The sequence below is a fragment of the Colius striatus genome, chromosome 3, assembly GCF_028858725.1.
Source record: "Colius striatus isolate bColStr4 chromosome 3, bColStr4.1.hap1, whole genome shotgun sequence".
NCBI classification, from domain to species: domain Eukaryota; kingdom Metazoa; phylum Chordata; class Aves; order Coliiformes; family Coliidae; genus Colius; species Colius striatus.
The window spans coordinates 57,061,843-57,089,369 of NC_084761.1; the positions used below are offsets into that span (position 1 = coordinate 57,061,843).

Sequence of the window (27,527 nt, forward strand, 5' to 3'; positions counted from 1 at the left end):
CTTTTCAGTTGAAATGCTGCTCTTCCAGTTTGTGTCTAGCACTGTCACGGTTTCAATTGGGATAGAGTTCATTTTCTTCCTAGCAGCTGGTACAGAGCTGTGTATTACATTTGTGTTAAAGCCAGCATTGATGGTAACAGGGATATTCTCATTACTGCTGAGCAGTGTTTGCACAGAGTCAAGGCCTTTTCTGCTCCTCACCCTGCCCTGCCAGCAAATGGGCTGGGTGGGCACAAGAAAGTGGGTGGAAACATGGGCAGGCAGCTGACCCAAACTAGCCAAAGAGCTATTCCATACCACAAGATGTCATGTCTAGTATCTACTGGGGGAGATGTGAGGGGCAGATCACTGCTAGGGGTGGCTGGATTTCATTTTAAAAAATTCCTTTGTTATATTAATTATAACTGCTATTATCATATATTTTATGATTATTGTTGTTACATTTTATTTCATTCTAATTACTCAACTATACTTACTTAACCCATGGGTTTTACTGATTTCCCCCCCACCCCGATTGTCCTCCACATCCCAATGCTGGGAGTGGAGTGAGCAAGTGACTGCAGGGTGCTCAGCTGCTGACTGCAGTTAAACCATGACAAATATTAAAGGAATGTGAAGGAATAGGACTGTATTTTGATTAGCAGTCTGATTCCTTCCTCTGATGGTACAAAACTGCCACCTGCACCTGATTTTTGGTTGGATTGTGCTCATTAAGCTAAAGGATAAATGTATATATTCAGATCTTCACTGTGCAATAGCCTATGAAGTCAAGGATGTTAAGATAACCAGAGAGTATAGAGGATACATGGTATCATATTCTAAACTGGCAGCTTATGCACATCTTCAAATCCAGTGCAGCATCTTATTTGTGTGTTGTAATATTGGAACAGTGCACTTCACTTGCACACGTTGTTCATACAGAAATGCTAGAAAGGTTGAATTTTCCAGAATTGGAGCTTCTACATTTTATTCCAGAGATGAAAGTGTTAAAATATTTTTATCTCTTTTAGACTGTTTTGTATGCATAGTAAGAAATAGCATAATTTCAATGTAGTGCTGAATGATTTTACTAGAACTTTCAGTAGAATACGTTTCAGTTACAAACCACAGTTTTAATTACTGCACAGAAGCATGTAGATGAGAATAAAAAAATAAGATACTTTGTATGGTCCTTGACCATTATTTTTGTTTTCTCCTTCTTACTGCCGTGATAGTGTAAACATTGAGCAAAGGAGTTTAGTTTGCCGAAACAGACACTAAACTTTGTTGTGTTTCCTCAAGATTTGTTTTATGACAGGCATTGACATAACTGCTGCTCTCTGAAAGTGATTTCATTTTAATGTCATACCTGATAATATGGAATATCTGCAGTTAGGAAGGATGTAACTTGCTTTCCTGTGTGCTTCTATGTTTCACTGTACTGTGCTTGGATTCTCACACATCTGTTTTCCTAGGTTAGTCTCTTTCCTAGTGTTACAGATTTGTTTTCTTTCCTCTCCATGTGCTAAATTTTTTTTTTACCTATTTTAGTTAACACATGATTCAATTCTCTTGGTGCGCAGTGCTTTAATTTTTATTGGTGTGTTTGCTTACAGAGTACTTCCATTTTCTGAGAAATCTTTATTTTGTTTATGTTGTGGGTTCTTGTTCCTGAAACATGCAATATATTCTTTTGTTGTTTTGATATTGATATTATACTAATCCTAATGCATTGTTGGCAGTTGTCAAATTGAATTTGGTCAATAATTTGTGCCAGAAATCTTAAACAAATTCCAGGAAATTTAAAAATAGCGGAGGTGAAAATATTGCATTAAACATCTTCATAATGCAGGTAGCATGCTAGGTTCTGACTAGAAGAGTCTATCGGTACAAAGAGGAGTGCAAAGATGATAGCATGGATTGATATAAAATCACTGGATCAAATTGATTTATGTTAGCAGATAAAATCTTTAGTCAATTTAAGTTTTACTTTTTATTGAACTTTTTAAAAGCAGATACAGTTAGAGCAAGTTGAGAGGCCTATCCACTGAATTTTGAGTATCTTCCAAGTGTGGAGATTCTGTAGCTTCTTAATGACCCTCATGGTTTATAAAACAATAAAACAAACCCACAGAATAACAGAAAACAATGTAATTATTTTTTCCAGTTAGATTTTCTTGTGTTTTTACTTGCCTCTTGTCCCACTGCTATGTTCCTTCAAGAACACTCTGGCTCAATCTTCTCAGTCATCACATTGGATAGTTGTGTGCATTAATAAGATCTACACTTTGTCTTCTCTTTCATGCTGAACAAATCTAGTTTTCTTAGCCTCTCCTTGTGATACTACATGTTTCAACCATCCCATCATCTTGGTGGCTTCTTCCATTGAACTTGTTCTTCTGTTCTTAAGTAGCGGGACAGCTACTAAAAGCATAAAGCATACTATAGCATAAAAGTGGGACCAACTTGTGGGAGCAAGGAGCTGTGTGAAGAAGAGTGTGGCACTAAACTTTTGAAGTGAATAAACTGAAGAGATGCTCGTTAGATCATCTAGCAGTCATTGGGTAGGACGAATTCCCTTGTCTGGTGTGGAGTTGCTCTAGGACAGCATCTCTGACCAACTGGTTCTAGACAGTCTATGAGGATGGTTTAGTTTTTCATGGAAAATTTACTGATTTGAAGATGCTTGGTGCTACATAGTGCTATGTTTTGATTTATCAGAGAGATACAGCAATATCAGGTGCAGGTGGACTTTAAAACAAATATCTGTACCTGGTCACGGTCCTTTGTGTCTCAGTGGGGTTCAAAAGGTCTGTTTGGCCAGAAGGTGACCCATAAGGGAGATAACCAGGGAACAATCTTCAAGGACTTATAAGGGTTAAATGATCTGCTCTAGGAAATCTAGCAGTCATTCCAAGATTCATCACGATGATTTTGACACAAAAAAAGAGAATATGTAATTTCTTACTTGCCATCTGTAATAATAATCTGTTCAGTTTCTTTGGTTATGAAAACAACCATTACTGTGACGAGAATACATTTTCATAGTTTCCTTTTTTCTCTTCTGCGTTTCTTGCAGTACAAAGTGGTTATGCATATTTAAGTATTTTTGATCTTTAAAGGAAAGTTAGGATACCCCCTACTGGCTATTTTTGGAAATAAATCTGATCTATATCCTAGTTTAGCAGCAGCAGCAGTTAAACTTAATCTGTACTGCAGTTTTAGTATAGTCTTTTTTAATGTGTTTGAGAGGAGTTTGGATTGGTTTTGTCTCTTTTTTTCCCCCTAAGTAATTCTGTCCCTGGCTTCACCATAGTGAATCTGCCTGTGATTAAACTGTAATTTTAAATGCAGGTTGTTAACAGCTTCCAGGCTAACAGTTCTATAGGTACAAATGAAAATAGCTAGATGTTATCACAGCTCTTGTTGCCAGGTAACCAAAGCCCAATGTGTAATTTCAATGGAATAAATTTAATGCACTTTGCCTCTTTTCATTTTTAGTGGCAGAATAGACATAAATGTATTTAGATTGAAATATCTTATTGTCTGATAACTAAAATGTATTGAAATCTTTGACTTTACAAACTCAATTACAATGATTTAAAAACGGATGTAGTTTTTCCATAATGAAGAGTAATCTATTTCTTGTAACATTGCTTTACTGTTCATATGAGTGAACAAGTATCAGTGTGACTGTGCATACAAATGTTAAATCCTGCACATCATTCTCAAATTTCACCTTTCTACTTTGTGTACTGATTTGATGACTATTTTACAGATTTTTTTTCTGATGAATCTATTTAAGTAGTTAAGGATTGTTCTCAGAGTTATTTCCTCAACTTTTACTGATAACAGGCCTAAAATTACCTGAGGCTGAATTGAAATTAGCTATGGAGTTTGTAAGCAGGTGTGAAATGTTTGCATCGTTGGGACAAGTTGTGTGGATAAATACTTGTGTTAGATTTCTGTCCCTGATTTTTGGTAATTCCATGATCATATGTATCCTAGAATTCACTATCAAATGAATTATCCACTTGCTGCTATAGCATCATAAAATCATTATGGTTGGAAAAGGCTTTTAAGATCATCAAGTCCAACCAATAACCTAACATTACCAAGCCCACTGCTAAACCATGTCCCTCAGCACCTCATCTATGCATCTTGTGAATATCCCTAGGGATGATGGCTCCACCACCACTTCCCTGGGCAGCCTGTTTCAATGCTTAACAACCCTCTCAGTGAAAAAGTTCTTCCTAACATTCAATCTAAACCCTGGTACAACTTGAGGCCATTTCCTCTTGTCCTATCATTCATTACTGGAGAGATCAACCCCCACCTCACTACAGCCCACTTTCAGGTAGTTGTAGAGAGCGATCATGTCTCCTCTCAGACTTCTTTTCTCTACGCTAAACATTCCCAGTTCCCTCAGCTGCTTCTCACAAGACTCGTTCTCCAGACCCTTCACCTGCCTCGTTGCCTGTCTCTTGATACACTCAGCACTTCAGTGTCCTTCTTGTAGTGAGTGGCCCAAAACTGAACACAGTGTTCAATGTGTGGCCCCGCCAGGGCTGAGTACAGGGGGACAATCACTTCCTTGGTCCTGCTGGTCACACTATTTCTGATGCAAGCCAGGATGCCATTGGCCTCCTTGACCATCTGGGCTCACTGCTGGCACACTGTTTAGACAGCTGTTGATCAACACTCTCAGGTCCGAGGGTGCACTCAATCCCCTCATGGATAAAGGCGTTAAACAGAACAGGCCCCAACACTGAGCCCTGGGGAACAGCACTGGTGACCAGCTGCCAACTGGATTTAACTTCATTTGCCACCACTCTCTGGGCCTGGCCATCCAGCCAGTTTTCCACCCATCTCAGAGTAGATCCATCCAAGCTGTGAGCAGCCATTTTCTCCAGTAGAGTGCTGTGGGAAACTGTGTCGAAGGCTTTACTGAAGTCCAGGAAGACCACATCCACAGCCTTTCCCTCATCCACTAAGCCAATGTCATAGGAGATCAGGTTAGTCAGGCAGACCTGTTTTTCGTTAAGCCATGCCAACTGGGCCTGAACTCTTAATTGCACATATATGCCTCATGATGGTGCTTAGGATGATCTGCTCCATACAGCCTTCTCCGTTATCAAGGTCAGGTTGAGAGGCCTGTAGTTCCCAGGATCCTCCTGCTGACTTTTCTTGTAGTTGGGGGTCATACTTGCATCCTCTAGTCTGCTGGGACCTTCCCGGTGAGCCAGGACTGCTGGTAGATGATGGAGGGTGGCCTCCGCCAGCTCCCTCATCACCCTCGGGTGGATCTCATCCAGTCTGATGGACTTGTGTGAGTCAGGATGAATCAGCAGGTCACACACCATTTCCCTTTGAACTAAGGGGACATTGTTCTGTCCCCTGCCCCTAATATACCTAACAATATTGTAGTTCTAGTAATAGAAGTAATATTACTAATATTATCTTCACATTTTCATAAACATATGCTAAAATAAAATGACTTCACTGTACTGTTTTAACCTTGTCATTAGTAACCTTTAAGATTACTAAATTGGTTTCAAATCATGTGACTGACACTTGTGCCTATTACATACTGATCTTCTCCATTTATTTTGTCAGACTTAGATGGTATTTTCAAGGTGTCTAAGATTTAAACTAGTTTTTAGTTATTTTGCTCAGCAGCAGTTTGTGTGTTTCAGTGCAATCCTATTTGTGTTTTTCCTTCATTGCTTTTTCATAGCCAATTGATATGGAAAGCAAACTCATGCTAAATATATGATCCTTATTTTTTGCTGTTTACATTTATAGCCAAATGTGTAAAAGGGAGACTATAGCAGATTATTTCTTCAAATTGGGGATTAATGGCTTGAGAAAGAGAAAAATGGTTTTCACATATCTATCTCATCTTTAAGTTTTAATGGGTAAATAAAATGGATGTTATACAATTTTTTTAATTGTTCTTTATTTTTTGCTTGCTTTGTTAAAGGCCAAGTATCACAGAATCACAGAATCCTTACTCATACAGATTTTGAATGAGTTACAGAATATCTTACATGCTCAGGCTTTTAAATGCCTGAATTGTTATTCTTCCAAGAAGGTTGCAGACTTCTTTCTAAGCTAAATTGCATCCATACTGGAATCAGTTGAATAGAGATGCTTGTTATTGATGCTGGAAAATGGTACAATGTCCAGTGCTTGCATGCAAACAAGATTTACATATTCTATCATGGTCTAGAAAATTTTGATTTCAAGAAATATCTAATTCTGAAAGTTTGGAAATTATATGGATTATTGAGAAGAGTAAGAAGGAACTTGTGGATGAGTATTGGGAAAATTCTGCATAAAATGTGAGAATTGTAATCTGTGGAAGGATAGACACAGTGACAGAGATGTAGCTTGTTATTGTGAATCTTAAATGGTATTTGCAGGGAGGTAAAATCATGTTAATATTGGGTTTTAAGTTCTTCAGTAGCATAATGCTGAAATTTTTTTCTGTTTTAGGTTTTAATTTTTTTAATGCATTATTTTTTTTTGTCTATTGATACTGAGAATACTCTTGTGTAAGTGCAGAATTGAATTGGGTACTAACCACCTGTTGCTTCTTACAGGTACTGCTCCCAGCAGCTGGCCTCTTGCAACTGCAGGATGTGAAAAGGACTTGCTGTGAATTTTTGGAATCCCAGCTTCATCCTATCAACTGCCTGGGGATTCGTGCTTTTGCTGACATGCATGCATGCACAGATCTCCTGAACAAGGCCAACACATATGCAGGCAAGTTGTCATTAGTAGAGCATATAGCTTGATGCCTTTTTGTCTGAGTAAACACACAGAGGCTCCATGCCTACCCAACCCTACCTAAAGGAAACAGTTTTATCCAGGATATTGCAGACATTTGTCTTCTGACAAAGAGTGCATTTGATGTGAAAGTCTTGAAGAGAAATATAGTCCCCTGTCTGCAACATAGTTATAAGCACAAAGGGGCACTTTCTGCAGTATGTCAGGGCCACGCAGTGTCCAAGCAATTTGTAATCCAGAAGGAAACTAGCTTGCTTTTCAAGTTTTGCACCATCAGTTAGGGGAGGAAATTGGGAAAGAATTAAAATTCTGTCAAAGGCTGGAAGCAGATGGGGAGAAAAAGATGAGGGCATGGAGGGAGACTCTCTGTAGCCCCTGTATTGCACTTGCTAAGAAGCAAGAAACATGCTTTAAGTGTTGTGTATCAGCTTGTCTTCTGAAAACCCTACTCATCTAGCCAAGACTTGAAATTTCCTACTATAAGGGGTATCTTACAGTAGAGGCTATTAGTCTCGACAAAAGAAGGAAAGTAGAGGTGCATCTTCTAAGTAACCATATGGCCCAACCAACAAAATTCGACTTTCCTTGCAAAGAGCACTTGCCATTGGATTGTTTCTTTTTTTTTTTTTTCTGGAAAAAACTGTTCATAGAATTCTTAATTATATTAATAAACGTAAGTTGTCATGGTCATCTTGAAGACTCTTAGTTATATCTGTAGGAAACCTGGCTTATGTCAAGGCTTGACACTTTTTATAACCAGGTTCTCATTTTGCTTGTTATTGTGAATGAAAAAGCAATTCTAATTTTGTGGTGAAGTAGCGGTAGTGTTGTATCTGAGGGAGAGAGGAGAATAATTACTCCATTTTTCTTGACACTGATGAGACCTTAGGTGGGAAAAATGCAAAACGAAACTTTGATGCAAACAAGCTGAAGCAAATCCAACGACATCTAACATGAACATATTAAGAAAACAGACTGACCTAGGACAAAGACTATGAGTCCTTTCAGTCAAGAAACCAAAAGGCTAGAAGGATAAGAAAGAATGCAAGTCTTCCTGTGCGTAGAAGTGACTGAGAGTGAGTAAGCTTCACTTCTGAGGTATTTTTAAAGCTTTGTTTCATACATGAAGGAAACATCTAACTGTACAAGTAGCAGAGATCAGGCAAGCTGTCAGTGGAACTTACAGACTTTCCACACTTAGGCAACTGTAAAAAATATGGTTAGGCTAACTTCTGATTGAGGTTGATCTGGTTCTGCACACAGATGTGATTTAGATGATTTGAAGTTCTTTCTAGCTTACATTTCTATGAATCTGTGAAGGCTAAAATACTTGATTTTTCTGTCCGTTGCAAATTTTCTTGGAAATTGATACACGTGTGGCTTCAGAGAAAGTATTACTAAATTGGTAGTTTTTAACATTGTGGTTTAAAACTTTGTTTGACTGCTCTTAATGCCAAGAAAGGTTGTGTAATGTATGTACTAAAAAGTAAATAGAATGATATGTAAGCTTCTAAGTTTGTAGCATGACATTGTAACCAAATGTTACACTGTAACTTTTAATTTGTTCAAGTAGCAATGCTCTTAAGGTTTTATGTGTAGAATGCCTTGGGATCTTGATGTTTCAATTGAGATTGAAGATGTTATACTGAGGGATTACTTTTCAATGGAAGCTTTTGTAGGGGACGAACCCCACTCTTTTATAGGTTTTAACTTACCACCCAGAAAATGGGTATATTTTGATTAGAGCTTTGACAGTGAATATCCAGAGTAGGATCAATTTGTTTGGAAATTCAGATGTCATGAGTTGTCAGAGGTTGAGAATGACTCTCAGGTATGCCTCCTCACGTGCCTCTTGCACTGTCTGCACAGTCACAGGTCATTTCCTGTCTCTTCAGTTTCTCTCAGGCGTTTCATTTCTACTTTAGGTTCAGCAAAACTGAATTGCTTTCCATCTAAACATCTTTCCCTTCTCCTTGTCTTTCTCTGCCACTCATGACTTCAGATTTGTAAACTTGACAGTTAAAACTCTCATCTGCCATTCTCTCAAGCAACTCAGCTGTGTATTCCTCTGTTGGTTCTCTGTTTGCTAAGGTCATTTTACTACTTCTGCAATATTATTTTTCCCTCTGGGTCAAATTCCAACTTCTCATCCTTTGCTTTGCCAGTTCAGCAGAATTGCCCCCATTTGAATCTTTATTTCCTACTACTTTTGTGCTTGGAACTAACCTTCTCTTTCCTCTATAATCAAATCATCTTTCACTTCTGTCACATTCCTTCAGAAATGTGAATTTCCACTTTGCCAGCTCAACTTTGCTGTATCTGTGTGGTGAATTCTAAAGAAATGCACACTCTGTTCTTACTTTTGAGATAAATATTCTGTGCATAATGAGAGCGTGAGCTACTTCCTTGCGTTGCACTCTCTATGCTGCCTTCCTTAATCCCCAGCACTCTGCCAGGCTTAGTACAAGATCAATAGAGAAAAGAGAATGAAAAATGAAATATCCTGATAAGGCTACAGAAAAAAAAGAAATCATATGATTATATTACTTTCATAAATTTCTAGAATGTACAGTGAGCAGTTAGGATCATTAACATTTATTATAGAGTTAACACAGAAGTTTTTCTTGTAGTAGAGAACTAAGTGCTTCAATTCATATGTCTGGGTCCAAATAATGGGCTTTTTATTGGCTTGAGGAATTTCAGACCTCAAAAAAAGGAGGATTTTGAAGAATGCTTTCAGTTACCTTAATTTCTAGAAAACATATCTTAGTATAGACATTTTATATTTTTTTTGCCCACTTCCAGGAGATTATAGTATTTCAAATAAGACAGAAATGCAGCAAATTCATATGATCAGGTGTCTGTCAAATAATCCTTGGTTGCTGTCTTAAGTGTGAAACTGAGGTATGCAAATCAGCCATATTCAGAAGTTTTTAGTCTAGTGAAATTGTATTCAAATTATTTGTATATCAATTTTTTAAAAAATCAAGTTGGTTTTGAAAGTACTGGCTTCTGCAATGCTTACCTTACTTGAAGTTCTAATGTGTACATGGCAATGACTTTGTGATAACTGTATTTAGGTTGTTATGCAAAAAACCTTTAATGAAATCTTTTTGTCTTTGAGTAATATTAAATCCAAAAAGCTGTTATATTTTTTGTCTTTCATGAAGTAGGAAGCAACGTGTACACTTATTAAATAGAATTGATGTTCAGATATACAGTGGTTTTACCTGGGCCAGGTTTTTTGGTAGCAGGGGCTAAACCACCACAAGATACTTGATATTTTATGGAGCACGTTTTGATACAGCCATTGCTTAATTTTGAATTTTGAATTATTTTTCCAACTTCTATTTCGACTGTTGCTTAGTAACTTCTAAATTACTTCAGTTACTTCTAAACAATCTTTGTTCAGTTTTGTAGCTGAAGCTAATATTTATGTAGATTACTTCTGAGACATATAAAACCTGAGATCCTGACAAGACCTTGAGTGCAATATTAATTAAATTGAGACCACAGGAACTGCATCAAACTAGTAACCCCTCTCTCTCTGGGGGTGGACATGGCAGTGCTGGGTTAACGTTGGACTCCGTCATCTTAAAGGTCTTTTCCAACCTAAATCATTCTGTGGTTGTGTTTTGTTCAGGCATTTGTTGCTGTGCTCAGAGAAACTGCAAGTAGGATAAGACAAGTGAAAAGCAGAAGGAAGATATTTGTTGGTCTCAGCTGGGACTTGCAAGCTACTAGGCTGAGCACCATCATGCTCAGTACTCCTGGTAGAAGCATTGAGGAAAGAAGGGTTGGCCTTCATTTCTCCTTGGAACAGACTGATTGTCATTCTTGATGGATTTCTGTCTCCTAACTCCCTAGTTTTCTTCTGTACAGTTTTATACCTTTTCAGGTCAATGTTTTTCCACTTGACTTTTCAAGCTTCTTGCTGCCTGTATCTCAGCCATCATAGCTTCTCTTTCCACATATTATCTCAAATGGCACTTTGTACTTTGTCAAAGCTCTTTCTTATGAGTGAAAAAAATTTCTCGAAAGTCTGAGTCAAAGATAGGTGGCTATACTATTTAAAAATGAGGCCTTGTATCATAGACAGCTGAACTTCCAGGAGCAGACATTTGGGGATTAAGTCTCCAGAAACTAGAATGAGTACAGAAGAGGATTATTAGATTGAAAAAGCACTGAAAATATTTCCACGATAAAGAGAACAAAAAGCATTTGGATGTTTAACTTCTCCCAATCTTTACTTTGTTACAGTTACTTTTTTATATTTAAGACAAAAGAGGCAGGGAGATACTTCTGCTATTGGATAGTGATAGCATAAAAGCAAATGGATGCCAGCGTAGATCAGAAGTTATTAGCAAAATGAAACTCTGGAACTTCCTTCCAGTGGGACTAAAAACCCAACTTTCCTTAAAATTGGAGCTTCACAATCCTATAGTTTGGTTGGTCCTCCTGTAGTGGAGTGTGAGATTTTTATAATGTGGGTGAGTTGTTTACATGCATCTACAATGCCTATAAAGATTTCTGGAAACAGCAAACAATTGATACAGATGACTTGGAATGAGTTTCTGTTGCAGTCAAATTTTCTGAGGTGCTCCCTGTTCTCATGGTCTTCCAGAAAGCAGTCCTGCTCTGGGTCTTGTTGAGCTTCCACAGTCAGGGACTGTGTGCAGATGAGGCCTCTCATCTTTCTTGTGCGAGGATTCCAACAAACAGTATGTGGCATGAGCACTACTGGACTATCTTCAGTTTTTGTCTGGGATACTTCTTATGTGTCACCTTCTAGAATGTTCACAAAATAATTTTTCCTGAGAATATGGTGCATTTTATAGTTGCCATAACATTATTTACAGCCTGCAGATAGATTGTTAAAACCAATAGGTAACAATATACTTCCACTCACCATATAAGCCAGCATGGTATTTGAAAACATTGGATTACCTGTGGAAGAAGTGTTTTTTGAGGACCAGCTTGGCTTTTAGCATCATGCCAAGGAGATGTCAAACAAATTTTTGTTAGGGAATCTTAGCATGTGTTGTGAAGCAGGGATTGCTTTACTGTGGGTGATTCTGGTGCTCTGAGTCTAAAACTTAGGGACCTGACCAGACTGGAAAGCATACATGTCTTCTTCAGACTATTCTCGTATACATTCACATGCATGAGATTGAAAGGACATGATTATCTGAATCATTCTTACAATTCTATTCTGAGTAGCAACGTCTGTTGCTACGCTGCTGTTACCTTGGCTGCTATGAATTTCATGGTGTTCTCAAAAGCTGTTATTCAAACAAAAAATTGACAAGTAGATCAGAATTTTTAAAAAAAAAAGATTCTGCAATGTTTAGCTGCTTCTGGTTCTCCAACTGTGAGACAGCTTGTGTCTGTCCCTCTGTAATAAGGCTGGGGTTCCTTCTTGACAAGTGCGTTATGTTAGGCCATTAGCAAAGACCTTTTGTCCCAAGCCAAAAAAAAAATCACAATGTGACATTGTGAATTGAAGAAATAATTATATTTAGCAAGAATTAGGGTAGTGGTTTTTTTGTTTCATCTGCTTGAGCAACGGTCATTGTTTTTTTAAGCGAACGTAAAGTTTAGATCTTTACAAGCTCCCGTGCTTTGATTGCTCTAAAACAAGAGGTTATCAGTTCAGAAAGAAGCTGCATTTCTGGAAAGTCCAGCTGGTTTTAGAGCATTATCCTGTCAGAAAGATGAAAATACTCAGTTTAGTTTATAAAAAATATCTGTTTTGTAGAGTAGAAATAGTTGGCCTAAGCCAGACAAAAGACACATAAAACTCGGTATGTTTGATTGTGGTGTTTTTTCACCTACCAATATACATTGGATTACTGTCATTAAAAGACCTAGAGAATATGAGAGGGGTTTTTTTTCTTTTTTTCCAGCTGCAGCTTCTAGCACTGATAAGCTCCGGCCATGTTTTTCATACATGTTAATGTGGCTTTGGGAAGATCTTTGGGAGATCTCTGACAGTGTACAAAATGTTAAAAAGATTTCTGGAAATGGATATTAAGTGTCATCAGCTGCTGGAGCACCTCAGAAAAATGATAATAAATTACTGAATCCAGTTAATGATGGAACAGAAATGCAGGCAGTCTTCAGCAATGTTGTACGCAGAGACACACACTGACAACAACTACTGTCCTAAAACAAAAAGGGGAAGATGTGTTTACAGACTTTGAGTTTTGGCCACCATGATACTCTGAAAGGCTTTTAATCTGAGGGAACTTCAGCAGACCTTTGTTTCTGTACTTATTTGTTTCATTTTGTAGAGGCAATTTAAGCCAGAGAAGATCTGACTGCAGGTATATAAATGAGCAAAACGGAGTGTGTGAATTAATCCACAAATGTTTATATCATCAAATGTCCTGTGCAGATTTCAGATGTAGCTTTCCTTTCTATGTAATCAAAAAATATGAAGTTAGTATCAATATCTTTATGGCCTACGAGACCATGTGCCTGTTGGATAGAAGAGGTATGTCAAGTGCTTACTGCTGCCATGTGCATGTGTAATACACATCTCCAGACTCGTAATGAAAAGTATGAAGAAGTGGTACATTTACAGCTCCTATTATCTTCCTGTGCTCTCTACCCTGGCATCATTTATTGTACTTTCAAAGAATTTGTTACCAGCCTCTTTCATGTTATTAAGAAATTACTTTTTTTGACCTTTTAGTTTGCCCCTGAAGCTGAAGTCCCATCCTACTGGTACAGGGCAGACAAGGACAGATCTTTAGCTATTTAGATAGAAACTGTCTCTATCTGTTGGCAGAAATGTAAAAATCTGGTTTTCATATGCAATTGGAACAGATATTTTAGAAATATCTTAAAATGGAAGGGATTTTTCTTTAAAAGCAAATTTTAGTTTTGATAATAAAGAAGTAGAATTCTACTTGCTTGGGAAGTGGGAAGTTTGGAGCCAAGCCTCTGCAGCTCCTAAGGCAGCTTGTTTCCAGGCAGTCTAACTCTGGAGCCAGCTGGCTTCAATGTCTGGGTGAAGTAGCGAGAAGATGGGCAGGATTCCAGTATGAATTGATTGAAGTTGGATACTGTGTTGAAAATTCTCACTTTGGGGGAAAAAAAAGTGTATTCTCTCATGAAAATTTCTAGCTGAATAGGTCTGTTTGCATATCTATGAGATGTTCATGAAGAAAGTATTGTGTTACCTAATGTAACAAATAAAAACCAAGGTAATTTGAGATTTTACAGGGGAGAAATGCATTAAATATTTAATCACATTTCATGATGTTTGATGTTAATATCTCCAGATTATTGAAGCTTTCAGGATGTGAACATTATAATATGGGATAATACAAACCTAACACAGAAGTAAAAAAAAAAATACTATTTTTCCCTCATAATTATTGGAAAAAGAGGACCTAAGTGGGATTTTTGTAACCCTTAGTACCTAATCATATTATTATTTCAAAGATGCTGATATCTTTCTTGTTAAAAGCAAGAAAAAAATTTGAATTTCGTAAGCATTATTATTATATATAATAGTGCCTTCTATCTTCAACACTTGAACAGCTTTAGATAAATTGCCATTGGTGGATTTAATTGGTGGGTTTGCATTTCCTTGTTCTTTTTCGGTTTCTAATTTTTTTTTGTATAATCCATTTAGTTGTGGTTTCAATTGGCTTCTACCGTAAGGCTGTCTATCCATCAGTTAAGATGGTCTCCTTGACAACAAGAGGATCTGTTTTTTGATATGAGTGATTTCACCTTACCTCTTTTTTTTCTAATGACAAAAGTTTATATAGCAATCTAGTATCTTTTTTTTTCCTGTAATTCATTCAGATGAGAATTTTTTTCCAGGTATTGTTTGAGAACATAAACCTGTAGATACTGGATGAGTAGTTTGTTTTATTTTCTTCTTTTTTTTCCCACTCTTCATGGCCACATGCCTTGTTTATGCTTTAAGCAGAGAGGTAAATAGTCTTAGTTTTTATTAATGTATATTTTTTTCCCAGATTTTCTTGTACAGGTCTCTTTCTAGCATGAAAATAGGAGACAACCTCACATTTGTTATACTGCTTGGAAAATTCACAACTTACGTGCTTTAGATGCTAATCTCTTCCTTTTTAGAGCATGTCATAAATCTAAATCAGCTTTAGAAAAACCAAAGCTTTTATATAAGTCTATGAAATCAACCAGGTATTTCTAGTTTACATAGTGCATCCTGTTGGATGTAACCCACTGTTGGATCAGCTTTCTCAAAGGAATATGAACCAAGGATCCTGAACCTCAGATTTGTTTGAGATTTGGATGATGCATGCTGCTTCCCCTTTCTGCTTGCTTCCTCACTCACCTTCTAAGTGGAGCCAGACATGCTGTTTTGTGGCACTGCAACTTGAAATTTGGAGTTTGCCATGAGTAATTTGTGCAAATTACCTTTCTCAGTTTCTATTTGCCATATGCAAGTAGTAAAATTCATCAGATATTTAAGCAATTTTAAGGAAGGGAGTGGAAAACTGAGTAACTGAATGACAACTTGATAAAGGTACATGCTTCATGTTAAAATAAAATGTCAGTTCTACAACTAAAACATTGATTTTTTCCAGTTTTGTTTGCCCTGAGGCATTAAAAAAGACTAATCTGAAGGAAAACTACACAACTCCTACAAGTTGTAGAGTTAGGATGAATAGGAAATAGTGATAGGAAATAATTTTATGACCTTGGAGAAGCTGTGAGAGATTCAACAGAATCCAGACGTGTTGTTTCATTTGAGCTAAATTAGACTGCAAAACTGCTGGCTAGTTCTAATGGTTCAGCCCTTGTTCATGTTGATCTGCATCTCGAAACATGTTTGTTAATGACATTGAGGATATGTTCTTTGTATGGAATCTTTTTAATCTGTATTTTTGTACATTAGCAAAATTATATTTAGGTAATTGTCAAGGATAAGCACTGAGATAAAGCAATGCTGGAATTTTTAAATTGATATGATTGCTACTTTTAGTAGTATGTGTTTTAATATTTCAATTGTTTTTAAGAATCTTTAAATAGAAAAGCTGTTTGTGAGACCAGGCTTTTGACAAGTAGCACTCATATTGACTTGTCTTCCTCTATTTTTCCCCTGCTGCTTTAATGCTTTTTGTGGGATACACTGAGCACTGTACTACTTTTCCTCCAAACAGAACAGCACTTTTCTGATGTCGTACTTAGTGAAGAATACCTCAATCTTGGTGTAGAGCAGGTGTGCAGTCTTATATCCAGTGACAAGCTCACGATTGCCTCAGAAGAGAAGGTAAGACCATCTGTATCCCAGCGTTCTTTTTATCCTTTTAGGTGAGAGAGCAAATTTGCTCTTACTGCTCTTGTACACTTGTTTGGATGTGTTCTTTGTTTCCTTAGTAAGACTAGGCATGTATTGTGCTCATGTTGAAAGGATATTTTTTCCAAAAGTGCTGTCAGTCTGATGTTGAAAATTAATATCAATTCTTAAAAATCATAAAACTTTATTAAATCACATAACCCTTTGTTCTTTGAAAAGATGGAAAGTAAATTAAATGAAAAATTCATTTTATCTTCAAGCAGAACATACAGAACATATGCTGTTGCAGACACAGAGTTTGGTTTGCCAAGGAATAGATAACTCAGAAATGGCAGTTTGAAGAGCAAATATTATGCCATCCATTAAATTTAACATCATCGGTTTCAAAAAAGTATTAAAACTTGATATGTATATATGGACTGTGTAGCCTAACTGAACAAGTGTGGGTTTCAAAAGAGATGGCTGGCTTGGTATAACCAAACTTGAGTTTAAATACATATTTTCTCATCCTTAGCTAGAGCTTACTCTTTTAAAACCTTTCTTGAAACTTTATGATCTTCATTGAGCCCAGTGTCATCTCTCTGAACCTCTAATGGTTTTCAGGTTGTAGATGTATTTGTTTCTTAATCCGCCTGTGATCAATGTAAAATATGCTTGTTTTCTTTTTTCCAAAGAGTATTACAGTTGTACCAAAGCTTGTTTGAATACTGGTTTGTGTGGCTAGATAGGGTTACATGTTAAAACCTTTTTGAAACTTTGTATCCAAGAACTAGCATGTTCCTGTAATATCTGAAGGTCTGTGTTTATCTCTTTGATTTTGATACATGGGATTCTGTTTCTATGGAGAATAACTGAGGTCTTAATGCAGTAGTTTATGATAATCTGCTCTTCGATAAAGAAGAAACTACTCTTGGGATCGCTTCTCCTAGTAAGACTCATAAGTAATTTCAATGATAAAGTGGCCAGTCCATTTTCCAGAAAGGAAAAAAAGTGTGAAGATTGTAATATCCCTGCTGTTGTGTTGTTTGTTTGCCTAATTTAATTGGATTTTCAGTAACAATTGAATTATTCTGTACATTTTTTCAATGTAGTGGAGCTATCCTTGAAACAACAGTAGAGGAGTGATATAAAAAGACACTGACTACTGCATCCTCAGAATTTTGTAGGGAGTAAATATGGAAGTAATGTGAGCTGTAACTGCTGTCATCTTTTCTCACATTAGGCATTTTACTATAAGCAAAAACTGTTTTGGAGGCACACTGATATTTTCATACTGCTGAATTTTTAAGTCAGGGGGCTCGTATTTGTTTGTTTCCTGGAAGGTATTTGAAGCAGTGATAGCATGGGTAAACCATGACAAAGACGTGAGGCAGGAGCTAATGGCACGCCTGATGGAGCATGTTCGGCTCCCTTTGCTTTCCCGCGAATACTTAGTTCAGGTAAGCAAAACAGAATACTAATTCTTCTGCATGTAAACTTTTCAGTTAGTTTTTGGGGGATTTGTATTTTTATTTTGTACATTTCAGATGGAAAATTTTAAATTGAATCAACAATTTATTGTAGTATGTTACTGATAATAAAAATAAACAGCCATCATGGCACATGCGCATGCACAAATGTATGCACAGAGTCACATGAGGGATTGCTGTGTAGCCATGTATAAAGTAAATTGTCTGTTTGGCTCACTAGTTGTCATGCTACACTAGTAGTTCTGATGATTTCATTAGCTGATACCAGCTTAGCTTTAATTTTTAATATATTTGATACAACATTTCTTTTCAAAAGTGGTTTTTAAATATCACAATTGAATCTATTGTCTAAGTTGCCTATGACTTGCTAATAAAGGAAATATTTCTTTATCTGGTTCAGAGATAAATCATTTTTTCAAATTTTACAAGGTAATTTTGAATATTTAGGTGTCACATAAAATATTTTAAGATAAAAAATATCAGTTCACTATTAGCATTGGTATTAATGTTATTATATAGTAATAACATAAACTATTATTAATAAGAATTAATGATACTCATTATTATTATTAACATTAAAGTTATTATCGCATTATAAATATTAACATGGAGCAACCTATTCTTTTGGAAGGGGTCCCTGCCCATTGCAGGGAATTGGAACTAGGTGATCTTTACAGTGCCTTCCAACCCAAACCATTCTGTGATTCTGTGATAGCAGATGTAATAGCGGGTTGGTAGGAGTTTATTTTAGAAATTCTGGTTTTGTTATATGAATTTTTTCCACTATATGTGGGTTGTTTCATGGGGTTTTTTTAGTTTGTTTTGCATATGTGCCTTTTTCTGGTTTGCTGCTGTGATTTCTTATTGTTGTGGGATGATATTGTGGTGGCTTGTTAAATTCTGCTGTACTGCTCCAGCTCCCTTAAAGCATTCTGTACTCAATTTGAAAAATGAAGAGATGTGCTTGATTGTGAGAAAGTGATTTACCTTGCCTAACACTGTTTCTTCTACTTACTAATTAAGAAAATCAAACTTTTCTTTTCAGTGGCTGGATATTGCCACCACACAAATGCACGTCTAACTGGTTAAACTACAATCTAAATAATAAGAGTAATCTGTGTTTGTGTGTTATAACACCGGTTTCATTACATTTCAGATTATTTGTGTTTTACTTGCTTAACGTGCTCAGACCTTGTTAAACTTCTATTAATAAACAGAGAGTTGAAGAAGAAATATTGGTTAAGAACAGCAGTGCTTGTAAAGATTACCTCATTGAAGCTATGAAGTATCACTTGCTGCCAACTGAGCAACGAGCATTGATGAAAAGCACTCGAACAAAATTGAGAACACCCGCTAGCCTTCCAAAAGTAAGACACTTATTTTTCCTATGTACTTAATTCTTCAAACTCCATTTTAACAGATCTCATGAGAACATGACCATCACTTGGGCTATTCCAGTGAGTTTTCATACCAGAATTATTTATCACCAAAATACAACAGGTAATTAGCATTATATTACATACTCCTAGATACTGATGTTTTAGTCTCCCACCTACACCTGCTCCCCCAAGAAGTTTTTTTTTTTAATAAATTTTTCAGCATTTGAGAGCTATACAATTATAGGCCTAGTGTTGGAGAGGAAGTTAGTCTGTTTCTTTAAAAAAAAAACCCACAAAAAAACCCCTAAAACAAGCAAAAAAAAACCCCATAAAACAAAAAACCCAAAAAAACCTGAACAAAAACCGATACTTCTTAGTTGAGGCATTTATTAAATTTTTAGCTAAGTATAATTTTTTCTTAATTTTAGAAGAAGAAAATAGGACAAACACCAGATATTATCTTCTTTCTGATGAAATAAAGAAGTCTTCTCATAGTAGTATTATGGCAACTGCAATAATGGAATAGGAGATTCCACTCAGCAGATTTAGCACATTTCTCTGAAAGGAACCAGATAATACTGTTCTGTGATGTACAGTCACAGTCCCATTGGGATCAGAGTAGGATATGAAGATATAGCAGGATCTGCCCTGTTCATGGGAGCTCTGCCTAGGCTCTTAATCGCTTCTGTCTTTTCTATCCTAGATATTTTCTGTGGACACAATGATTACAAATTGCATGTGTTCTTAAAGTGAATTTTGTCTAGTTTGCAAGACTCAAATTTCTTATTTGGGAGAACCATGCTTTAATTATTTTTCATACAGAGGCTTGTTTTATCTTTTAATTATTTTTTGATCTTTCAGGTGCTGTCATGTGTGCAAATAGCTAATAAATATTATTATCTCACTTTTAGCTGATGATGGTAGTTGGAGGACAGGCACCAAAGGCAATTCGCAGTGTTGAATGCTATGATTTTAAAGAAGAACGCTGGCATCAGGTGGCTGAGTTGCCTTCCAGAAGATGTAGAGCTGGTAAGTGATGCCTAATTTTTTGTTGCAGTTGGTAGTGCTTCAGAATTTAGGTGTCTGTATAAAGCATCATATATTCTTTGGAACGGTACTTAAGATACTTATCTAAGAAGGGCTAAGCCTTGACTTTAGTAATCATCCTTAAAATTTTAATTCCTTGCTAATTTGGAACAATATAAATTTAATAACCTGATCTTATTTTGTGCTTCCATTTCTAGTCTCTAGAATGAACTGCTTTATTACCTCCTACAGATAGGATAAATAAATTTAAATATTGCTGCATTACAGTAGTGAGTAATTTTATTATTAAAATACTCTATTGTTATTAAATGAGAATTAAAGAATGTGAAGAAGTGACCAATTTTAAGAATGTGAAAATGTGACTTTAAAGAAACAGAGATATCTAAGCAAGAAGAAATTCGGCAAGTGTGATATTCAGAAGTGTGAGCTATTAGTAACAAAAAGTGGCAATTTCTAGTGCTTAATCTGAATGAAGTGTGGTTCTCGGACACTGTCAGAAGCCTGGTGGCATAGTGAGTACTATAAATTATGTCAAGTACCTGCATACTTAGGGCAGTATGGAGCAAAATGAATTGCCAAAGAGATTAAAATGCTGATCTCTGCTCACTGTTTCCCTGCTGTAGGAATGGTGTACATGGGAGGCATGGTTTATGCTGTTGGTGGTTTCAACGGTTCTTTGAGAGTTCGCACAGTAGATTCCTATGATCCAGTGAAGGACCAGTGGACAAGCGTTGCCAATATGCAAGACAGGAGAAGCACGCTTGGAGCAGCTGTATTAAATGGCCTTCTTTATGCTGTGGGAGGATTTGATGGGAGTACAGGTATTTCTGCCTTTCTATGATGCTGATTAGCTTAGACTACTCTTGACATAGTTGTATCGAATTTGAATGTCTCTTTCCTGGAAGCTCTGATGAAGCCAATCATGTAGCCTGGCATCTTGTGGTGTAGAACATGCTTTGGTGGTCACATCCGTCTGCCTGGACAGTGGACTGTTTGTTTGCTCCTGTGTGAGAGTTCAAGCTTAATGACTAGTGAATCTTTGACAAGTTCCCTTTCAGTGTTCCTTCTGTAGCTATGGTCTTTAACTCATGGAAGATGTGAGCAGAAAAATTTCCTGGTCTCTTTTGTCCTATTTACATATGAAATATACTTCTGCATCTTCATGTGCTATAAATAGGGTTACAAACAGCTTTCTCTGACTTGTAGGTACGTGTTGGACATACACTGTGCATTCTCTGCACAGAAGGACTAAACCATTTGTGCAGAGATGATCCTTAATAAATATTTCTGAAGCATTTGTAGGAGAGAGCACTGTGACTTACTTAAAAACAAAAAAGGAGGAAAAAAAATCCAGGGAAGAATATTTGAGTTCCACAAAAACTTTTATTAATTTGCCAATTTACAGACACCAAGAATGGGTTGACTGTAACTGGCTATCTAAAGGACCTTTTGCGCAGTAATTAACAGTCGTTGAGGTGAAGTAATTTGAATTTTCAGAGAGGAAGAACTGTCCAGAAGGTAGGCATTATGTTGCACCTAGATTGATAGAGAAAATAATGTTATATTGTCTTCATAGGTTTATCGTCGGTTGAAGTTTACAACTTAAAGACTAATGAATGGTTTCATGTAGCTCCAATGAACACAAGAAGAAGTAGTGTTGGTGTAGGTGTTGTTGGAGGTAAGCTGACAAAAGACACTAAAGGAAAGGGAAATTGAATCATTCACCCTGCTTACTTTTCTCACTTTTCAAAACATAACCGAGATCTGTGTTTTAGCTAGGCTTTATAATTCAAACTATATGAACAATACATTGTTGTTGTGCTTGGTTTTGACCAGCTTTTAACATAGTTGTTTTAAGTATATTTTCAGAGCTTCAGATGTGCCTGAGGCCAACTGAGGGGAAGCTTGTGAAGCATGCATGCTCTACATTACACGTCAGCAAAGCTAGAAAGCCCAATTACTGAAGTGGTGACCTTATAAACAGGTCTTCAGTGATGGAGCACTGCAGTTTTGTCAACTGCTATCTGTGGCTGACTTTGCTGGTTGCAGGGTGGGGATGATTTCAAGGACAGTGCCAGGAAAACTGCTGACTTTGAAGTCAGATTGGTGGTGAATAGCCTGAATGTTGATTGCACAATGCAGACCTGGATTGGCTCTTGGGTCTGACAACAATTTCAGGTGTGTATGTTAACTGCATAGGAACCACTGCTGTTTCTGATCTGAAAATGCAGACTGTACAAGTAATATCTTGTAAAGAACTTTTGTTATTTCTATTTGTGAACTTCCAATGTTGGATATAGCTGAATTAGCTTGATTTTGAATCATTCTTAATTGAAACCAGGGTAAAGTACCTTTGTTTTTCAGTTAGGCAATTTAGAATCTTTCGGCTCACATTGTTCTTGTTAGGTACTGGCTGCCCTTTACATCCTAGAAGTGACAAGTGTACTGTCTTGAACTATTTACAAAATAGAAACTCAGTAACTGATGGATGACATGTATTGATTAGTAGCTAATTCAGAGAACAATGACCTGTGTACCAGTATAGTCTGTGTGCATCAGAAATCTGTAGGTTCCTGTTGGTTACCCTTCTAGGTAAACTGTATGCTGTCGGTGGCTACGATGGGGCGTCACGTCAGTGCCTTAGTTCAGTAGAATGCTATGATGCCAATACGAATGAGTGGACCTATGTTGCAGAAATGAGCACTAGACGGAGTGGAGCAGGTGAGTGAACAAGAGCCAACTGTCCTTGTAAAACTGAACCAAATGTGTGGGTTTCAAAATGTATCTAAAAGGTAAGCTAAAGTCTGAGTCTAATGGAATGTGTTAATCTTAGATGGCTGACATATAAAAGGTTATAAATATAAAACTGCCCTGGAGAGTAAGGTTCTGTCTGTTAATAGTAAATGTCTTTTCTTGCTTTTTCATACCTTCCATATTCCTCTTCTTCCCATATCTTCTGATGTTTTTAACATAACAGACTAATATGCATGGATTGTGATGATCAATTTACTATCATTTAAATCTGAAGTATCAAAATCTACATGGCCAGGATGAAAACAAAGTCATTTCTTCAAAGATGTCTCTTTTCTAGTGTAGGACTGATTTTTCTAATAGCATTTTCAAGTTGACTTTACGTGTAAATTGTGACTAGGTTTCCACCTGCTTGGAGGACTTGTTCTGCATTCTGATTCACTGCAGGAAATTTTGTCCTTGGTCATTCTTAAGTTTGTATTACTGGTTTCATCCGATTATTTTCACTTACGTACCCTTTGTTTCATCTTCAGTAATTCTTCTCATCACCTGGTGTTTACATCCTTTGGATATGTATAGGCTACTACATGTTATCCTTCCTTATCGTTTAGCCAAGGTATCTCCATTTATTTCTTTATTATCTTAAAAATTCCTTCTCTATTTTTTGTGGATTTTTTTTTCCTCCTTGTGATTCTGAGTATGTGTAATTCCCTGTAAAGACATCAAAAGTAGCTGTCGTATTCCACTTTCTTTTAATGAATTGAGGCTTCCACAGCTCGAAATTGACTTGAGCATTTTCATTATCTATTTATATTATAGACTCAAAACTCATTTACTGTTCATTGTTCTCTATTTGTGTTTTGGTATTTCAGGTTTTTTCAGCTCACAGGAGTTGTTTTATTTCTCTAGATGTGTTCCCATGGACTTTTTCAAGTCAAATTGCATGATACTATTTTTCTAGTTCTACCTTTTCAGTTGTTTAATTTACTTTTTTTTTTCAAATACTCAGTGATGCTTTTTAGCAATTCCCTTCAAATATCTACTGGTGATTGCATTAATGTGCTTCATAATTGAAGGAGATGTTGCTACAAATAAAACTGAATGTCCTTCTAGTGTACTCAGTAGATGATTAATAGTTATCCCAACTTTTCATCTTGCTTTCCATTATTCTTTATTAACTCTGAACAGTTTTTAATCTCTATAATGGTCTTTAAATTAAGTCCAAATTATTTTAAGAGAAATAAAGTACTGAAATTAAGATACTTTGTTTGGGGTACTTCCTTTGCACCCTTATAAAATCAACAAGTTAATGTGTCTCTTATTGCTAAAAGTAATGTTTTGATTGCTTCTAAACTAAAACTATGATGCCTATGAAGGAAACATGATACATTCTATCTCAAGAAAACATAATGATCTTGTGAAGCTTTTAGTTACTCAGTCTGTGCATCTTGGAAGTAACATTTGGATTAAAAACTGGCCAGAGTTGCAGTAAGGTACCGTTAAATAATCCTGACTAACATTGGCAAGTTTTAAGGAAAATATTTCTATAAAGCAGGCAAATTATTATATAATTATGAAGACAAATAGTGTTGATGGGTTGCGACAAAGCTTCATTTTGCAGTCTGCATGCACACACATTTTAGCTCAGTGGTTTTTTTTTAAATGCTCTGTTTTTGCAAACTATTGTTGTGCTTGTAGCCTATTTATACACTAGATATTTTCAGATCTTTTTTTAAAATGTTGAATTACTTCTATGATTAGTGTCTTAGGTACACTAATTGCTGGGATCTTTCTGACCCTCTCCTCCCTCCCTTCATCCCAGAGTTTAGGACTGTGTTTTGCTCAACTCTCTGCCTTTTACCTCGTCCTCTGACTAAAAAAATTGGAGAGGAAAAGTAGTTATTTCAGATTCATACAATCGATTAATGCCACTCTGTTAAATACATTTAAAATTATATTTGTGCATGGAGGAGGAGTGGGTGTTAATGTGAAAATCGTAACTATTGATTGAGCTTGGCTGTAGTGGCCAAATAGTCAAAACCACCGCTACTATTTCCAACTGTCGATCAGTCGTGGTGATGTTACGGGTGCTAAAAAGATAATTTTGTTCCTATATTAAACCTTTGGACCTCTGGTCATCTCAAGGAACTTAAGCCAGTGTCTTCTGTTCCCACTGCTTCAGTTCCATTCAAAAGCAACTTCAGAAGTTAACCCTCAGTTATTCTTCTTTAGTACCAACTGCTTCTCAGTTGATCAATACAGGGACAGATCTATTTCCAACAACATACTGGGACAAGGAACTTCGGGTCCATATAAAGTCCTTAGAGAGGGATGAGAGAAATAAGACAGGGTCTTGAAAAATGGGCAGGAAAGAAATAACAAAGAAAGGAGAACTCAGAAGACGGCAACAAGAGGATACAGACGGAAGGAGCAAGACATAAGGTAGGACTTGCAAACTGGGTGTGGGATTAAGGGAAATGAAGCACCAAAGATGATCGGAGGACATGATTAAGAATGAGCTATGAAAGAAAAACTGGCAATGTGGCACAAGGAAAACTCTACACACCAAATAGGAAGGTCAGTAACTATACAGAAAGCCTGGGGGGAAAAGGGTGGAGGGGGAGGATTTATATCACATCACATATTTAAACTAAAAATCTTACTCCTTCTAGCTTTGTAATGCTTAATTCCATAAAAGATGAATGTTGTATTATTCTAATATGTGATCAGAGTGGGAGAAAGAAAAGCTGTTACACTTTACTGTGATGTGATAGGTAGAAGTAATAGCAATAAAAAAGGAACTAAATGAACAGGGAAGGATATGGGGGGTGGAAAACTATAGTAGTGAATATCCCTGATAAAGCATTAGATAGCATGATATATAAAAATGTCCTATTAAGAAACTATTTTCCAGGTTTGTGGTACCAATTAACTCTTCTGTGTTTCCTTCCCCTCTAATTATTAAAATCTATCTTTTTTAACAAGAAAAACCAGTTATTTTCAGCAGGAGTCATTTTTCTCCCCGTATAGTAATGGCTCTTACATACAATATTGGTGATATATTTTCAAGGCTACTTCAAGTGGCTGTTAAGGCCTCAGAGTTCTCTTTTTTTTCATCCAGCTTTTTTTTTTTTTAATCTGAAGGACTTAACTGATCTTTTTTGTATTTGTGCCCTTTCCATGGAACCCTTTAAGAACCATATTTGCAAATCTATGTCTCAGCTTTGAGTTTCGTAATCCTAAATGTGACATATATTAGGTTTCCCAGTGTGCTTTCTAGTGGTGTTTTTTCGTTTGTCTTTACGGTCCATCACTCGAGTCTTAATGCAAAAAAAACCCAAAACCCACCCCAGATTTCTGAAATCTATTATGCTTGTGTTCTAATAGGCCATTTTAAAGTCAGGAATAAATAAATAGGCCTTCCTTTCCGCTTCCCCTGTTACGATATTTTTAATACATGCAGCCCAGTTAGCAAGTAGATACAGACTAGCTTTGTTTATTCCTTCATCCCAAGCTTACAGATTTTTTGTTGTAAAGGAGACGCTTTAATATCCTTTTGGATATTTTGATAACTGAAGCTTGGTTCAAGGAAGCTTGGTTTGCTCCTTCAAATCCTGGGGGAGGAAGATGCTCTCTGTAACTCTTTACTTTTGTTTCATATATATGTTTACAAGGTATTCCAACGCTTCAGTTGAAACATCCCTGTTATATAATGTCTATCCAGTTTTTATCCTTCCTACTGCACAGTTTTTACTTTCTAAATATTGACTTACGCTTTATCATCTTGTCAGATTTCCATTATGCTGGCTGAGCATGCTGTCTCATTTGCTGTCACTTCTAATTAGTACTAAATTTCAACAGTCCTCATTTTCGCACACATCATTTTTCATCCAAAATTTTCGAACTCTTCTGTTGCAGAACAGCTTTGGTCTTGTATGCTGCAATATGTTAGATAGGCACACAAGGCATCTTATCAGTGTCTTGCTGTAGTTCCTGTCTTTTTGCTTTAATGCATCCTGACCCAAATGTTTTCTGAAATACTTCCTGACATTGACTGGATAAAGGATTTATGTTAGTGGACATAATATTTGTTGTTGTTTCTCCTTTGTACCAGTCAAACCATTCTCTGGCTAATTTTGAATATTTTCATATATTCACAGGTGTTGGTGTGTTAAACAATTTATTGTATGCAGTAGGTGGCCACGATGGTCCTTTGGTAAGAAAAAGTGTTGAAGTGTTTGATCCGGTTGCCAGTACGTGGAAGCAGGTTGCTGACATGAACATGTGCAGAAGGAACGCAGGTATATCCAACAATTCCTTTCAAACACTGGGGTAATATTGTAAGTGGCATGTTCATAGAATCATTTCAGCTGGAAGAGACTTTTAAGATCATCGAGTCCAACCTTTATCCCAGCCCTATGAACCACTAGACCATTTCCCTAAGTGCAACATCGACCCTTCTCTTAAATATCTCCAGGGATGGTGACTCCACCACCTCCCTGGGCAGGCTGTTCCAAACTTCGACAACCCTTTCAGCAAGGAAATTCATAGAATCATAGAATGGTAGGGATTAGAAGGGACCTTTAGAGATCATCTAGTCCAACCTCCCTGCAGAAGCAAGTCCACCTAGATCAGGTCACACAGGAACACATCCAGGCGGGCCTTGAAGACCTCCAGAGAAGGAGACTCTATAACCCTGTGCCAGTGCTACGTCACTCTCAGTAAAATAGTTTTTTTCTTATGTTTAAATGGAACTTTTTGTGTTCCAGCTTCTTTCCATTACCCCTTGTCCTGTGACTTGAGACAACAGGA

At 36.7% G+C, this 27,527-nt stretch overlaps 1 protein-coding gene across 3 annotated transcripts in view; it reads left to right on the forward strand.

Moving 5' to 3' along the window:
- The window catches only part of KLHL2 (kelch like family member 2), a 59,709-nt gene that overhangs the window by 30,014 nt on the left and 2,168 nt on the right, over nt 1-27,527 (forward strand). For all 3 annotated transcript variants that reach the window (XM_061992595.1, XM_061992597.1, XM_061992596.1), the window contains 9 exons: nt 6,585-6,747; nt 15,933-16,042; nt 17,392-17,508; nt 18,756-18,905; nt 19,829-19,946; nt 20,588-20,785; nt 21,541-21,642; nt 22,557-22,685; nt 26,876-27,016. In XM_061992595.1, the coding sequence (XP_061848579.1) occupies nt 6,585-6,747; nt 15,933-16,042; nt 17,392-17,508; nt 18,756-18,905; nt 19,829-19,946; nt 20,588-20,785; nt 21,541-21,642; nt 22,557-22,685; nt 26,876-27,016 (1,228 nt within the window). The remainder of the gene's footprint in view (nt 1-6,584; nt 6,748-15,932; nt 16,043-17,391; nt 17,509-18,755; nt 18,906-19,828; nt 19,947-20,587; nt 20,786-21,540; nt 21,643-22,556; nt 22,686-26,875; nt 27,017-27,527) is intronic.